Source organism: Nanorana parkeri, unplaced genomic scaffold, assembly GCF_000935625.1.
Source record: "Nanorana parkeri isolate BGI_ZX_2015 unplaced genomic scaffold, ASM93562v1 scaffold614, whole genome shotgun sequence".
Taxonomy (NCBI): Eukaryota; Metazoa; Chordata; class Amphibia; order Anura; family Dicroglossidae; genus Nanorana; species Nanorana parkeri.
In genome coordinates, this window is record NW_017306882.1 from 521,670 (window position 1) to 538,622 (window position 16,953).

The 16,953-nt window shown below is 44.8% G+C and overlaps 1 protein-coding gene across 1 annotated transcript in view; it reads left to right on the forward strand.

Moving 5' to 3' along the window:
- The first annotated feature begins 7,318 nt into the window (after positions 1-7,318).
- METTL14 (methyltransferase like 14) overlaps positions 7,319-16,953 on the forward strand; it is a 47,959-nt gene continuing 38,324 nt past the window's right edge. The window contains exons 1-3 of the mRNA XM_018562937.1: positions 7,319-7,437; positions 12,144-12,232; positions 13,562-13,649. Of these exons, the coding sequence (XP_018418439.1) occupies positions 7,372-7,437; positions 12,144-12,232; positions 13,562-13,649 (243 nt within the window). The 5' untranslated portion in view covers positions 7,319-7,371. The remainder of the gene's footprint in view (positions 7,438-12,143; positions 12,233-13,561; positions 13,650-16,953) is intronic.

Genomic DNA, 16,953 nt, shown 5'->3' on the forward strand with positions numbered 1-16,953 from the left:
AACAAAGCAAGCAGGGTCTTGTCCTGTATTAAGAAGGGAATGTATTGCAGGGACAAGTCTATAATTGTGCCACTTTATAGATCACTGGTTCGGCCTCATCTGGAGTATGCGGTCCAGTTTTAGGCACCAGTGAACAGAAAGGATGTCCTTGAGCTGGAAAGAGTCCAGAGGAGGGCAACCAAACTCATTAAGGGGATGGAGGTCCAGAGCTATGAGACAAGGCTACTAACTGTAAACATTTTCACGTTGGAAGGAGATTAAGGGGGGACATGATTTTCGTGTACAAAATGTTTAATGTGGATAGCAACATTAGCAGCACATTTTTTTCAATTAACTCCATGACAAGAACGAGGGGCCACCACCTAAAATTGGTGGAGAAAGAATTTCAGCACAAGGGGCAAAGGGGGTTCTTCTCAGAGCAATCAGATTCTCGAACTTATCTGAAATCACTAGCAGTGATTTCAGCTAAGAGTGTGGAATCATTTAAGAAGCGCTTGGACGATTTCCTCCGGGACCGTAATATACAGGGGTACATGTACTCTTAGGAAGGTGATCACATGCGGACATACACATTCACACACATTAGTAGAACCATATACATGCATTCAATAGGTTGGATTGATGGACTTTATTCAACGACCAGAGTGTAGAGTGGTATATGGCATTTATGCTGCATCTAAAAAAACTTCAACTGATAAGGAAAAATCTGTGCTGTTTTTTGAATCAGGGGGTCAAATATACCCAGTAACAGGTGTAACATTCGAGGCACCAAAACGTGTAGTGATAATTTAACGTTTACCTCAACATAATGCTTCAGCGGAACTTCATACCCATTAACCACTTCCAGCAGCTTTCCACACACCTTGTGTGCCTGGCTCTTTCAGCCTGTCTAATCCTCCAGCCTCCCTGACTGTTCCATGTGTGGCTCCACCACACCACATGGCTTGGCCCTCATGTGCCTCCAGCAAACACCACCTCGCTTGGCCCTCGTGTGCTTCCCGCACACACCACAAAACCCCTCCTCTGAGCTCTGGTCTGGCTTCCTAATGAGGCTGCTCTCAGCCATCTGATCAGCCCAGGGGCGTATCTGCCGCGAGGCAAACAAGGCGTTTGCCTCGGGCGGCAGATTCCGGCCGAGCGGCGAATGTACCGGCCCGAGAGCCGGTACTTTGTGGCCGGCAGCCAACTCACAAGTCAGGTACACGGTCGAGCACCGCGTACCTGACTTGCGGGAACAGCTACACAGTCTGCATCTCTGTCGGATGCAGACCCTGTAGCTGAGTCTGCGCCGGCACCCGGATCCTTTCGGCCAGCGCTGGCCGAAAGGATTGTGCAGGATCATTGTGCAGGATCTGTGAAGGGCTCAGCCAGGATCTGTGGCGGGCTCTGCGGCGGGCTCTGCGGGGTCTATGGTGGGCTTAGCAGCCTGAGACCCCGCAGAGCCCACCAAAGATCCTGTAGAGACCACCGCAGAGCCCACCTGAGACCACAGCCAGGTGGGGTAAATTTAGTGTATGGGGGGGCGCCCGAGTTTTGTCTTGCCTAGGGCAGCCCCAAACCTAAATACACCACTGGATCAGCCCAGACTGATCTCCAGGACTGGAGATTTCAACCCACTCAGAACTCTAAGAAATCTCCAGAGATCCAGATCCTAGCTACAATCCGGGAAAAAATGAAAGGCCAGCTTTTTCCCTGCAAAACTATTTATATTATGGAAACTCTCAGCCCCTCTGGCTGAGAGTCCTGGGGTACCACCGTTGCCAAACTACACCGCCCTGCCCTGTCCTATAACTATATATATATAAAATGTATTCCTACTAATGTATTTGATTAGTGATATGTTGCATACCATTCTCATTGATTATTCAGACATTTGGGTCTCTGCAGTTAGTTCACTATTGCCTACACAGCCCAGAAGGGCACTTTAGTTTTCTGGAATAATCCACAGTAAACCTTTTACCACCAACAAGGTATAAAATGTAACCTGCTGCTACAACCCAACAAAACTATTTCAAATAATATTTGCTTGCATTCTTCTAGTGACAGCTGCCGCAATGTTACATATGTCATTAAAAGTTATCTGGTTCTTTTTTTTCTTTTAGAAATACCTCAGGCACTGGTTTCTTTGCTACAGTCTCTGGCCAAAATTGTAAATAGTCAAAAGAATTCTGTAGTGACTACCGTATGTAGCATTTGCAATGCATTAGAGATGCAGTTAACATATGCTTGCCAAACCATGTGTTTTATGAGAGGTCTGAGCAGTCAACGAGTGAGCGGTAACATTTTTAGGTGTTCAGTGCTGTCATCCAACACAGCTGCCTGCTTCTCTTCTTTGTTACTGTTTCCATACCCAGGAACTCGCATCATCTCAGATAAGTGTAGCCTGAAGATAAAAATTACATGGGAAGCAAAAATTACCATAGGAGTGAGTATGAGTATGAGTATGCAGAAGGTGGTCAAATCCAGCAAAGATAAAAGACAGTGGTGAAGAAATGATGCACAGTGTTGCAGAGCAAACATCAGGTTTAAGGCCTTGTTCACACCAAATGCAGACCAGATCTGCAAGAGTTTATGGACACGCAGTGCAGGGGATTGTGCCGCGTTTTTGATGTGTTTAGGACCGTTTTTGGTTTAAAAAAATTTCAGTGCGTTCCAGGGCGTTTGCATGCGTTTTTGATGCGTTTGCATGCGTTCCAGAGCGTTCCAGAGCAGGTAAAATAGGGCTTGCTGCAGTTTTTTTACATGCTCTGGAACTGAACGCTGCAGTGTGAACTAGAGCCCAAAATACCATTGGAATACATTGGACGCAGTTTTGATCCGGTCTGTAACTACTTTGCTCTGCTCCTGGAACGCGCTTGGTGTGAACAAGGCCTAAAGGGCAGTGTGGTTAAGAAGGCATCCCAAGGAGACAGCAAGGGTTCTGGCCTTGCCTTTTTCATGTGTGGTTTACGATGCTAAACATATAATACACATTTTACAATGTGCCATATCATAACATTCTTTTTGTGAATTTTTTATTGTGATTCTATATGGTGAATTTTCATGTGTAATACACATTCAGGGATCTTTGGGACCTAACACCTGAGGTTAAAAGAGAACTATGAGGTGAGTGGTTTTCACTCACCTCATAGTTCTAGCCGACCTGTGAGACAATGAGACTGTCACAGGTCGGCTCAGTAGATCGGGAGGGGAGCGAACCCATACCAGCGTTCGCTCACCTCTCGATCCTGTCACGGCTCTCTGCCGTGACGGGGAGGGGCTGGATTCCTACCTCCCCGCTCCGATCCGCCAGCGCTGACTGGCGGAACGGACGGGGGAGGGGGCGGGTACAGCTGGCTCTGCCTCTAGATAGGCAGAGCCAGCTGTCAGTCACACAGCTGGGCGGATCCCAGCATAATCGGGATCCGCTTCAGCTGCAGCATCTCAGTATACAGCGAGCAGCAGCTCGCGATATACTGCGGCGTCTCAGTATACCGCGAGCTACAGCTCGCGGTATACTGAGCCTAGGGTGACGGGAGGACGCTAGTTCGTGTCCTCCCGTTACCCTAAGGAGAACTAGGGGGAAAAGCCTTAACCCCATAGTTCTCCTTTAAGCAGGAAAGCCTGTTGTAAGTTATCAGTCAGATACAAAAGTTATGAGTCAGTTTATACTTTTCGATATGAAATGACGAGTAAGACAAACATAGCAACAGCTTCTTCAAATGTAGCCCATTTTGATGCTAGTATGTATATATTTTTAGTACACAGTGTCACTTGAGCAAGCTTCAAATCCTGTTCAAAGCAGCTACCAGCTTACTGACTGATGGTATTGCCTCATGACCTATAGTTAACTCTGGCAGATCACTACAGTTCAGCATATGGCAAGACCATGAGTAGCCATTAGCTACCGAATCAAACTAAATGTGTTGACATAAAATATACCTGCTGTGACGTTCAGCTTTCTCTGGTTACTGCCATGTCATTCTATAGGGATCAGGTAAAAGGAAAGATATAGAGTAACTGAATCTAGAGAGTAAACAGTTTAGTTGTACATAAACCTCAATTTTCTAACTCAAAGTGACACTAAAATCACTAAACACTTAAAAATGCATTCAAGTACCCTATTAACAAAAATGTGCATGCAAGTACCCTAACTATTAACAAAAATGTACCTTATTTATGTATCACTCAGCTATAGCTCCTCAAATCATCTCGGAATTGTTGCTGACACTGTCCTTATTCTGGAGGGTGGCTACTTTTGTTCCCCATGATCCTTGCGTGTGTTGTAAAGTAGTCACCGCTCCAAGCTCACTCCTGTGATGGACTACAATCTCATGTTTAGTGCTCCATGCTCCCTCGTCATGGGATGACGAGGGAGCATGAAGCCATCTTTTCCGGCCAATCAGAAAGCAGGGTGTTGCGTCATTACACGGCGCACGGCTTCCTGATTGGCCGCCCAGACGGCTCCGGCTGGGTACCAGAGAAAGGCCGCGTTCTCGCTGGAGAACCCCCGGGGGTGACAGGCTGCACATACTAAGGTAAGGTAACCTTACCTCACAAGGCCAGCTTCCTGATTGGCCAGCTTCCAGACCAATCAAGAAGCCGGGCAGCGCGTCATTACACGCTGCCCAGTTTCCCGATTGGCCGGGAAGCGGCTCCATGCTCTCTCATCACGAGAGAGCATGGAGCCGCTTCCCGGCCAATCGGGAAACTGGGCAGCGTGTAATGACGCGCTTCCTGATACCGGAAGTACTTGTGCTAGGCATCGGAGCACTTGGGCGAGTACTCATCCAAATACTCGGAATCGGCACCGATATCGATACTAGTATCGGTGCATCCCTACTAATTTGTATTGAGATTGTATTCCATCACAAGAGTGATCTTAGAGCGTTGGCTACTTTACAACACACTCAGGGACCATGGGGAACAAAATTAACATTTAGGAAGTCCTCTCTGCATAGAACTACTCTGCTCCCTCACCCAAAATCAACAAGGCTGAGTCTGTAGAGCAAAACCATAAAATAGAGACCAGAGAGGAGGTAGACGTAGAACAGGGCAGCAATGCCTGGATACCTGCTGAGGCACCTGTCTATGGGACACTCCACAGTCTATGAGACACTCTACTGTCCATATTAGAACCTGATATTATCTATGCTTTTCACATTTCTCTACACTCTTGTCTCTTTTCAGAAACCCGTCTATATACCGTAGCACTGTAACTCTGAGCTCTGTGGCTGCTGCCTTGTCATTGCTTTTATGTTCCAGTGTCTCTTGCACGCTATGTTTTTTTGTGGTGCGTTGTCTACAAACACTGTCCCCAGGCTGTCATGGTGGAGACAAGCTCCCAAGCAGATATTACTGCCACTTGACATTTCATACATTTGTAGGAAACCTACTTTTTCTGGCCTGGAGCTAATTGAGCACCACCCTTTCTCTATGTCCCCCCTGTGCACACCACTGCTGCACCATGACTTTACATTGGGATAAAGGGAATGAACAGTTGCCCCTCATATGGCAGGGAATAATGACAGTTCATGCATTACTCTTCCCTAGGAAACACGACCAGCTGTCACTACTCTCTCCCTTCCATAGCAATCAGATCTCCTCTCTCTTGTTTTGGTCCACGATCATCTCTTCTCTGCCTCCTCACTTTCACTTGCCTTCTTTTTTTGCTCTCACAGTTAAAGGAGAACTATGAGATGAGTGATTTCCACTCACCTCATAGTTCTAGCCGACCTGTGACAAAGGAGAACTATGGGGAAAAACACTGACCCCATAGTTCTCCTTTAAGTAATTAGCTTCCACTATTTTTTCTCTCTATTTCCCAGTCATCTCCTACCCTACTGCTTTCTCTTTCTCTCCCAGTGTTCCCCAGTCAGCTCGTTGTCAAATCTCACCTCCACCATCTGCTATGGTAGGCTTAAATTCTGCCTCCTTTATGCATTCCTGGTCCATAACCTGTATCCATTCTGCCTCTAACACTTCCCTTCAGGTCCATGTTCAGATCCCATACTGGCTCCCCTTACTTCCCTCGTGGATCATGGTCAGCTGTCACTCTGCCTCTTCTCCCAGTGTTCTATGATCACATGCCTCACTTTAAACACATACTATGTGAAAAGGTTACACTGTCTCCACCCAGGATCGCTACTATTGTGGTATGAATCATTTACGCCAGGGGTAGTGAATTAAAATTCAAGGAGGTCCAGTGAGTAAAATTTTCATTGAGCATAGGTTTCGAATCACGGTCCAGACAGACCATTCACTCATTTCGTGTCTTTAGCGTGGTCCACTAGTTAGGCTGCATTCACACCAGCAACTGCACTACAACGCACAGCTGCTGGTGTATGTTCCCAGGCATATTGCTAATGCACTGATTCCAAAGCATTACACTTTTTTTTTCACTTTATCACCTTTTTTTTCATTTGGAGGTGACAGACTCTCTTTATGGAGATGTCTCTCTTGCCTTCCGATACTGATGATTAAGCACAGGATTTGGCTTAGTCTGTTCACCTAGAACGTCAGCAGGCTAGTGACAACTGTGAAGCAGGAAGCAGATGTTCCCCGGTCTGCTGCCGCTGTCCATCCTGGCCCATAGTAACCAATCAGCTTCTCTCTTCAGTTTGTTCAGTTAAGCTTTGAAAATGAAAGCGAGAACATGATTCATTACTCCAGATTCTGTCTGCTCCAGTTTTTATGAATTTCCCTCACTTTTTTTTTAAATTGTCCTTGCACATGATTGGCTATTCTACGTAAAGGAATTTTTACCACATTTACTTATAGAAAATTCCCCTGCAAAGTGAACACACTTGACTCCTTTAGTAAATTAATCCCAGTGAGTGAATCTGTAGAAACCAGTGAGTGAATCTGTAGAAATAGCAGTGGGTCAGTACAATAACTAGGGACAAATCCACAAAACCCAGGGATCAAAGGACAGTATTTGTTATTTGTCAGGTTGGGTTCTGATAATAAAACACTTCAGCAGCAGAGTTAGTGGACTTTTATTTATTGTCAATTCCTTGGAGTGGTAGGCTAAACTCAGCCAACATCCTCTACATTGCCTCTGGCCCTTGGACTATGGGCGCTCTGAACAAAAATACAGAGCCTAATGATGACGTCACTCACAAAGGTCGCCATATTCCTAAAGGGAAGACTCTTAAAGTGTCCATAAATTGTTCTGCCATCGATGTATTCATAGCACGCTGAACGGAGGAACACACAGTGCACGTCCATCAATATATAATACCGAATAACGCGACTTTGAGAGGAAAACAAAGACTTGCCTTTAAGTAAAATGGCTGCTCCAGCGTCACTCCTGACTTGTCGTTTGACGTCATCATACTGCGCCAAGGGAAAGCGAAGACTGCGTGAAGCAGAATCTGGGTTCGGGAAACGATGAATAGCCGTCTGCAGGAGATCCGAGCCAGGCAGAAGCTACGCCGAAAGTTGTTGGCCCAACAGGTATTGTTTTTGTGTTTATGATCGGGGAATTGTACTAGGAGTGTGAATGATCTGTGGCCATGGGATGAGGATGGTGGAGTGCTCAGCACAGAGGTCTGTGTACGAACATACAGATCCTGAACATCATTACAGACACACAACGAGGGTTTTCAAAGTAAACGTATGGAGGTTGCCAATGTTAATTTTTAAAGAATAAGTCCACTTTTAAGACCATGTTACATATTGAAACATTCAGAAAACATGGAACATTCACCCACCCACCATCCACTGATCACTTTTGCATCGCTTTCCAGGCTTCAATTAAAATAATAAGTGCACATTTTTTTGTTTTGCCATATATGTGTTTTTATTATTAGGGATGCACCGATACCGAGTATTTGGGCGGGTATTCGTACTGCTCCCGATACCTATCCCCATACTGGAGCTTCAGAAGCCGGAAGGCGAGTCATTACACACTGCCCGCCTTCCTGATTGGCCGGGAAGCCAGCTCCATGCTCCCTCCTCACTGGAGAGCATGGAGCCGGCCTCCCGGCTAATTAGAAAGCCGTAGAGCGGGTAATGACTCGCCCCTTGGATTCCTGATTAGCCAGGAAGCCGGCTCCACGCTCTCTCGTCACTTGGTGACGCGGGAGCATGGAGCCGGGTTCCTGGCCAATCAGGAAGCTGGGCGGCGTGTGATGACTCGCCGCCCGGGCTCCTGATACCGGAAATTCCAGTATGGGGATAAGTATCGGGAGCAAATACTCAGTATCTGTGCATCCCTAATAATGCACACCTATGTCAAAAGCTTCCTGATTGGTCGGGGAGCTGGCCAATCAGGAAACCAGGCGGCGAGTCATTACCGGTATCGGTGCAACCCTATTTATTATGTTTTTGGAGAAGGTGGACTACGGCTTTAAGAGACTAATTGCAGCTTCAGTATTTTCTAAGCCCTGGAACAAGTAAATGCTACCTTTCACAAACACACACATCTAAAAAAATACTCATTATGGCAAGCAAGTGGATTAAAACTATCCTTAAGTCCTAGGGAGTGACCGATTTATCAGATCTACCAATAATCGGGGGGCGATATTCCCAATTTTTTAAATTATCAGTATCGGTTAAATGTACTGATATTATTGATAATAAACACTAAATTCACACAGTGGATGCTGCTGTCTGGCCGGCATCCTTCGATCAGCTGATGGAAGGAGCTGGTCAGAAAATCTATGTAGGAACAGAGTTGGCAGACATTAAGCTGCTGCCTCTGTTTGGGTATTCTGACAGCGGCTGCTGTCAGTGGGGCTGCAACTAATTAATTTTTTTCATAATGGATTAGTTGGCTGATTATTTTTTCAATTAATCGCATAAAAAAATAAAATGCCATCCTCAATTTAAAATAAAATACACAAATGCAGTGTTACAAACATAAAGTTTACTGCAGAATAAAACTGCATGCACAATTTTTTGCAATTGCACTGGAACGCAGGTGATCACACTGGGTGGTAGGCGCAGTTGGGGTGCCATTGAAATGAATTGCACTGCAACACACCTCCCGCAGCAGAATTTGTCAGGCCGAAACGGAAAATGACTTTTTTCCACACCTTTTTATACATTTTTAAAAATAATTGTATTGTAAGCACATGGCGCTTGAATAGCTTCAGTCACAGAATGTCAGCTGCCAGTGGCAAGATTCCGCAGAAGGCAGCTGAATGTAAATACAGCAGGTAGTGGGCTGGTGCAATAGCCAGCCTGCTTTGCCCATTTCAAGTTGCAATAGCCAATAGCAGTATGGCTATTGCACCCTCCCTCGAGCATTGAGGAGAGAGCTATGGGATACAACCAACTAATCGATTAGTTGGTTGCAGCCCTAGCTGTCGGAATACAAAACCAGCAGCAGATAGCAGGGGAAGCAATAGCCAGCCTGCTATTGACTATTTCAAATTGCAATAGCTAAGAGCAGGCTGGCTATTGCTTCCCCACTGCCCGCTGTTTACATTCAGCTGTTGGCTGCAGAATCCTGCCCCCGGCAGATGGGTGGAGGCTAAGTGGGGGTCGACCGATATGAGGCGACTACCTGCTGTTTATATTCAGCTGCTAGCGCAGACAGAATAACAGAATATTGGTACATGATATCAGTTAGCCTGAAAGCTGGCCCATAATTGGTATCAGTTCGGAAAAATCCAATTGGTCGACCCCTACCAAGCACCTGATCAAATATCTGCATGATGTAGTTGCATAGACAATCAGCAAGATGTAATTGTTCTCATTTTGATCTCTCCCTTCCCTCTCACTATCATGATAATGCTGTCTATACACATCTCCATATTCTCTAGATAATGAGAAATCCAAAATCAAATCAATTGCTTATCTGACTAGTGCACCCATCATCATCTGTATGCAGAATGCTAGGAGGGAAGGAAAATAATTTTAGTACTTGGGAATAGTGTGTACATGGCATGGGTGCCAGGACTTGAACTTGTTGGCCATCTATCAATGCAGAGTTTGTATGCAATGACAAGTGAATTGAATAAAGCCTAAGTATGGGATCTAAGGGGTCCCGAAAGCTTGCATCTTTTAAGAACTTGAGTTAGGCAATAAAATATATGTATTTCCACTTTTGCAGTCACATTGGGATAACGCCCACTTTATATTTGTTATATGTTCTCATTCCCATAGCATAACTTTTTTTTTAAATTGCACATTGAAAAAAATAAATAAATACACACACAAGAAAAAAATGTGCCTTTTTATTATTATGATTTTTTTTTTTTGCATAAGAGCCAATCAGTAACATGGACGAGAGGAAGTATCAATGGAATACAGGTGCGGTGATGTCACCTCATGTGTGTTCCATTGAGAACTACAGGTCCCTCTGCCACAGTGGCTGATAGGCATTGTAGTTTTTCCATACACAGATCCTGTCTAAGGAACTGTGAATGGATAACACGGCTGTGTTGGTGGGGCCACGCACGGCCACACTAAAATCGTGGGGTTCTTCTTCCTGCAAGCTGCTGCTGTTGTTTGAATTAAGCAATTGCGACCTGTAGGGATGCAGCTAACGATTATTTTCAAAATCGTTTAGTTAGCCAATTATTAAGTTCGATTAATCGGATTTAAAAAAAAAAAAAGCTCCAGTGATGGACTACTAGTTTGTATTGAGATTGTAGTCCATCACGGGAGCAAGCTTGGAGCGGTGGAAGTAAAAAAAAAAGTGTGGTATGCAATATAGTACATTATACAGCGGCGCAATGCAGAATACCAGCAGCTATAGAAGAATACAGATGTTCCTCGCTTACCGACTTACCTGTTTTGCGACCACTCGCACTTACGACGGACCGCCGATCGACCTCCGACCTTGCACGTCAACGTCAGTGCGCCGCGTCGCCGGCGGAAGTGGTGTCCTCCGATCTTCACTGCGGGTCCCGGTAAGTATTTTCATTGCCCGATGCACAGTACACTGTTCGGTACTGTACATCGGCAACGCTATACAGTACTGTACTAATGCAGTACAGTACTGTATAGAGTTCCTCACTTAACGACCAATCCGTTTAACGACCTGGTCGTAGGAACGGAACTCGGTCGTTAAGTGAGGAATACCTGTACAACAAATCGCAGCAATAATACATTATACTATAATGTACTAATGCTGGGATTTGTAGTCCTCTGTAGCTGCTGGGATTCTGCATTGTTGTGTAATGTATTATTGCTGGGCTGCTCCCTCTCCCTGTTCTCCCGGTCCCCCATCTGCAGCCGCCGGTTCAGCCTGGATGCACGCCCATGGCCATCACCTCTGTCCCCCGGCTGACACCTGTCGCGCTCACATCCCAGGCACCCGTCATGTGACCTCAACGGCCCAGCTAGATGTATGGAGTGCAGGGATTGGAGGAGAGCCGGGGGCTGGACCGTGGCGTGCGCGGCTCATGTGTGTGGAGCCGCGAACGAGCAATTTAATAGTCGACTAATCGACTATGGAAAACGTTGACAAAGTTTTCCATCGTCGATTTTAATTGACTAAATCGAATAGTTGCTGCAGCTCTAGCGACCTGACCATGTTTTATGTTACACTCTAAATATGTCTTTGCCTTTTAAATTGTTACTTATTTTCTGACCACTCCAAAACTGGAGTTTGTCCATTCTCTGTAATTATAAGGAGGGGGTTTTGATGGGGTGAAGAGTTAATGTTTATCATAATGAACCCCATCTGTACTGTGCTGGCAGATTCCATTATCAGTTGTAAACTAGATTTGAACTCTGTCCTAACAAAGGGTTAAAGAGCCAGAAGCATTGTATGGTAATGAGGAAACAGTCTTGTTTTTGGGGACAGACTTGCTTTGAAATTGTTCTGAGTAGCTTGTAGTCAGCCAAAAAGACTGGTGCAAAGAAGCAACTAGAAATGTAAGGAATGCTTAAAAAAAAAAATGATTTTTAGGTATGATGTGTGAATGGCAACACGTAACAGACATATACAGTAGAGGGGTTTTCTCAAATGTAACTGCAAAAGGGGAAATACACTTTAAACTACAAACATTCTGCAGAAAGTGAACTTGTAATAAGAAGTAATTCCTATCTGAAAGAGTGAAAAAAATGTCAGCTTTTTATAAACAAAAAACAAGGTTTGGGGAATAGAACATTACTGCCAGACTCGGATAAACCATATGAGCATGTGCTTATGGTCAAATGAATTTGAAGAAATGTAAGGGTTTATTTTTATTTCTTGTTTACAGCTTGGAGCAGAAAGTGCAGACAATATTGGAGCAGTATTAAACAGCAAGGATGAGCAAAGAGAAATTGCGGAAACCAGAGAACTGTGCCGGTAAATATATCTGAACTATACGATGATTGTAAATTCTTCACTCCCATTACTCCTACCCCAATATTATGGAGGCTGAGAAGAATAAATACATCCTACAATCATGGCCTAGGTTCCAAAACGATCTCTGAATCACCACAAAGCAATAGAGAGATTTGCAGTGCGGCAATAAATGTGGAAATGAAAGCTTACCTGGATGTTATTCTGGTCAGGCCACAAATCACATCTGCTAGCATAATGTATTGTGTGCTGGTCTGTAATAATGGGGTGAGTTATGTGGTTAGGTTGGTATATAATAAAGGGCTTTTTTTCTTCATGAAAATAGTCTTCCATTTCTTTCTTATTGGCTAGGGGCTTAGTCAACTCCAGCGTGCACCATTTATAGTACAGTCTTGGCCCCCTTTTGTTTCAGAGCTGTAATAATGACATAACTTGCCTCTCATGCGAGTCAGTAGCCCAAAATGTGTTTTGTTTTATATTACAGTGCAAATAAGTCAGAAAAAGAATTTATGACAAAGTTACTTTTGTTGTTAAGTAAACATACTGATTTATGCATAGTGTGTAACATTTAGGTGCCAAATGATCGAATGGAAAAGCTAGCAGAGACTTGGAAAGCTGAAGGTATAAATATTTATTTGTGCTTACGTTGGTCCATCTTGGCCTAATGTAAGTTATGTATTATATGCCCCGCCCACGGGGACCCTGTAAAACACTGTAGCCAGAGCTACTACAGTTGCTCTACAGCGATCTTCTGGGTCCTGGTACTGTGCTGTGTGGAGCAACTTCCCTTCTGCTGTGGAATCACAGGAAGCCGCTCTTTCGCTTGGCATGGCACCTATTAATTTGATCAGTGAATACTAAGCTTTATGTGGATGTGACATCAATACCCCTCATTCAGACAGAGAACACCAAATATTCATTGATAAAAACACTAGACGTCATCTGGTGGCTGTGCTGGGTGAGTGACCTGGTGTGTTCACGGCAGACAGGAGGTCGCTCAGCACAGCAGATGTGCAGGACCCGGAAGATCACTGTACAGCACTGTAGTAGCACTGCTCTACATCTTTTCTACAGGATCTCCATGGCCCTGCCAGGGATCATTTAATGTATATATCCTTGCATTGTGCCAAGCTGAACCACTTTTGGTGTGTGTGTCTTAATGTATGTATGTGCATACATACATACATACTTGCATACTATCTTTCGCTGAAAATATTACAGATCACTCAGAAAACTTAGGTGCAAGTTGGTATCTTTTTTTTTTTTAAGACTGTTGCCCAGCTTTTGGTGCCTTTTTTGTAGCTCATTATGCATTTTGTCTTATTTCTTTAGTGGTACATATGATACTTCAGGACCAAGCCTGAAGCGGAAACCTCCAGAGGAAGGGAAAGCTGATGAAGAGGTAGTTGAAGAGAGCAAGGTAATGGTCATGGCTCTTTTTCCAATCGCCATTTTTTTTTCCTGTCTGTAATTTAGGGTTTTAAAGGAGACCTATGAGGGGAGGTGAAAATCACTCAGCCTCATAGTTCGAGCCAACGTGTGACAATGAAACTGTCACACGTCGGCTCAATAGACCTCTCAGTATACCGCAAGCTGTAGCTCGCGGTATACTGAACTTTGGGCCACGGGAGGACACTAGTTTATGTCCTCCCGTGACTCTGAGGATACAGGGTCTGAGGAGGACTATGGGGAAAAACGCTTACCCCATAGTTCTCCTTTTAAGCAGCACAAAACAGAAATTACAAAATGTTTTTTCCTTATCAGCTGTGAAGAGCAGTTGTATTTAGTTGTAAACAGTTGTTGCATTTTAGGTTAACAATATTAGAGTATAACAGGCATCGCACACATTTTGAGATTAAAGGAAGCCTGGAGAACAGGTTTGGTTATGTAGTACTCTTACTGGCCTACAAAGTAAACAAAAAAAGAAAGTAGTCAAAAGGGGCATCACACCATAGATATGACCGTGGGTATTTTAGTAGAATCTAATTTGTCCTCATTGGCCTCTATAATAGCATAACCGTGGCTAGTCTGGAAGAACTTTGGCAACACTCCTAATTCCTGATATTGGCACAGTTCTTTTGGATGACATTACCTGAACTGGATACTTTAACATAGATGCAGAATGAGTTCTCCAGCCATTCCTGTTGTTGTGAAATACTTAAGCAGAACTCTAGCCACACCTTCAGTCTTGTACAGTTGTAGAGGATCCTCTTCTGTACTGAAATTGCTTACCAGAGCAGTTGTACTGGAAGGATGTCGACTGGGGCCATGTAGCAGAGGGTGCCAGAGCAGCCTGTACTGGAAAGAGGTGGACTGGAGCCTTGTAGTAGAGGTTACCAGAGCATCATGTACTGGAGGGATGTGGACTGCTGCCTTGTTACCAGAGCATCATGTCCTGGAAGGATGTGGACTGGTGCCTTGTAGCAGAGGTTACCAGGGAAGCCTGTACTGGAAGGATGTGGACTGGAGCCTTGTAGCAGAGGTTACCAGGGAAGCCTGTACTGGAAGGATGTGGACTGGAGCCTGGTTGCAGAGGTTACCAGAGCATCATGTACAGGAAGCATGTGGACTGGAGCCTTGTAGCAGAGGTTCAGTCCACATTCTTCCAGTACAGGCTGCCCTTATAACCTCTGCTACAGGGCTCATCAGGGCAGCCTGTACTGGAAAGATGTGGACTGGCAGCTTCACAGTAGAGGGTGCCAGGTCCGACTGTACAAGGTAAATGTATACTGGGGCCTTACTGTACAGGGGGAATTTTGACTGGAGCCTCACAGTAGAGCAGGGGTGGGTAACTCCGGCCTTCCAGCTGATAAGGAAGTACAAGTCCCTTGAGGCATTGCATGACTCCTAGAGGTAGATGCATGATGTGATTGGTAGTTTCACCACAGCTGGAGGGTCAGAGTTAGAGCTGCAGCTAATGATTTTTTTCAAAATCTATTAGCCGATTATTAAGTTCGATGAATCGGTTAATCGGATAAAAAAAAATGTTAAAAATGGCTCCAGTGGTGGGACTACTAGTTTGTATTGAGATTGCAGTCCATCACAGGAGCAAGCGTGGAGCGGTGGAAGTAAAAAAGAAAAAAGTGTGGTGTGCAATATAGTGAAATGAAAAGTGTGAATTCATACAGCAATGAATAGAATGGCACTGGCTATAGAGGACTACAAAACCCAGCATTATTACATTATACAGCACAATGCAGAATACCGCCAGCTATAATGTACTATTGCTGCGATTTGTAGTCCTCTATAGCTGGTTGTATTCTGCATTGCGCTGTATAATGTACTATTGCTAGGTTTTGTAGTCCTCTAGCTAGTGGTATTTGCCATTGCACCACTGTATAATGTATTATTGCTGGGATTTGTTGTACTCCTCTATAGCTGGTGGTATTCCGCATTGCGATGTACAATGTAGTGCTGGTATTTGTAGTTCCTCTATACAGCACAATGCAGACTACCACCAGCTATATAGGAATTCAACAAATCCCAGCAATAGTACATTATACATACAGTGTACAATGTATTGCTGGGATTTGTATTCCTCTATAGCTGATGGTACATTCTGCTGTACTGTATATTATACAGAGCAATGTACCATCAGCTATAGAGGAATACTAATCCCACTATACCAGCAATACATTATAGAGCACCATGTGGGGGGAAAGTGAAGGTTTACCTGAGCAGTCTTCCAGCAACTTGTTTCTGAGATCGGGCCTGTCTGTCGGCTGCTGTCATCCGCCAACACCTGCTCCTCCTTCTTCTCCTGTGCCGATCGTGTATGTGAGCATGAGGCGGGGAGGAGGTGGAGCGTGGATGCGGTCGGTCGGGTCTGGCATCGGCAAGCGTGAGGTGGGGAGGAGGTGTGGCGCGCAGCGTGTGTGGAGCCGTGAACAGGGCCAACCAATCGGAAGCCGATTAATCGATGATTGAAAAAGTTGACAACTTTTTCATTCATCGATTATAATCGATTATGTTGATTAGTTGTTGCAGCCCTAGTCAGAGTTGCCCATCACTGCAGTAGAGGGTGCCAGATCAGACTGTACAGGGTAGATGTGAACTGGAGCCTCACAAAAGAGGGTGCCTGATCAGACTGTACAGGGTAAATATGGATTGAAGCCTCGTACTGTAGAATTCCCCAAAAGCCATTTCTGGGAAGATGTGGAGTCTTTCATTTTAAAGATCTGGAATGAGGCCTTGCAGCAGAGCATATCAGAGCAGTCTGTCATGAAGTGATGTGGACTTGAGCTTTGCGGCAGGTATACCATTGCATCAACATAAACTAAACCAGTTTGTACTGGAAAGATGTGGTCTGGAGCCTTGTGAAAGAGGGTGCCAGAATGGTCTTTGCTGGAGAGATGTGGACTGAAGCCTTTGGGGGGAGGATACCAGAGTGCTCTGTACTAGAAAGACATACTGTCCATAATCGATACATAATTTGAGATGCTCTCTGCTTTCAAGAAGTAGGGATGCACTGATGCCGGTTTTCCCCAGTCATCTTCCAGGACAGCCATCGAGATATAGGCCCCGTGCCTGCAACAGGAAACACATCAACCACATTAAATAAATAGACTCCTCCTTCCATCCCAAGTCAGTTTTTTTGTGTTTCCGCCGGCTACACAGGGACATCGTAATGTTTGTTATTTTAAGGGCTCATGTTTGTTTGCCTTAGGGCTGAGCCTTACCCTGCTAGGCATTGGGACCTACTCCAGGCTTACCTGCTGCAGTGC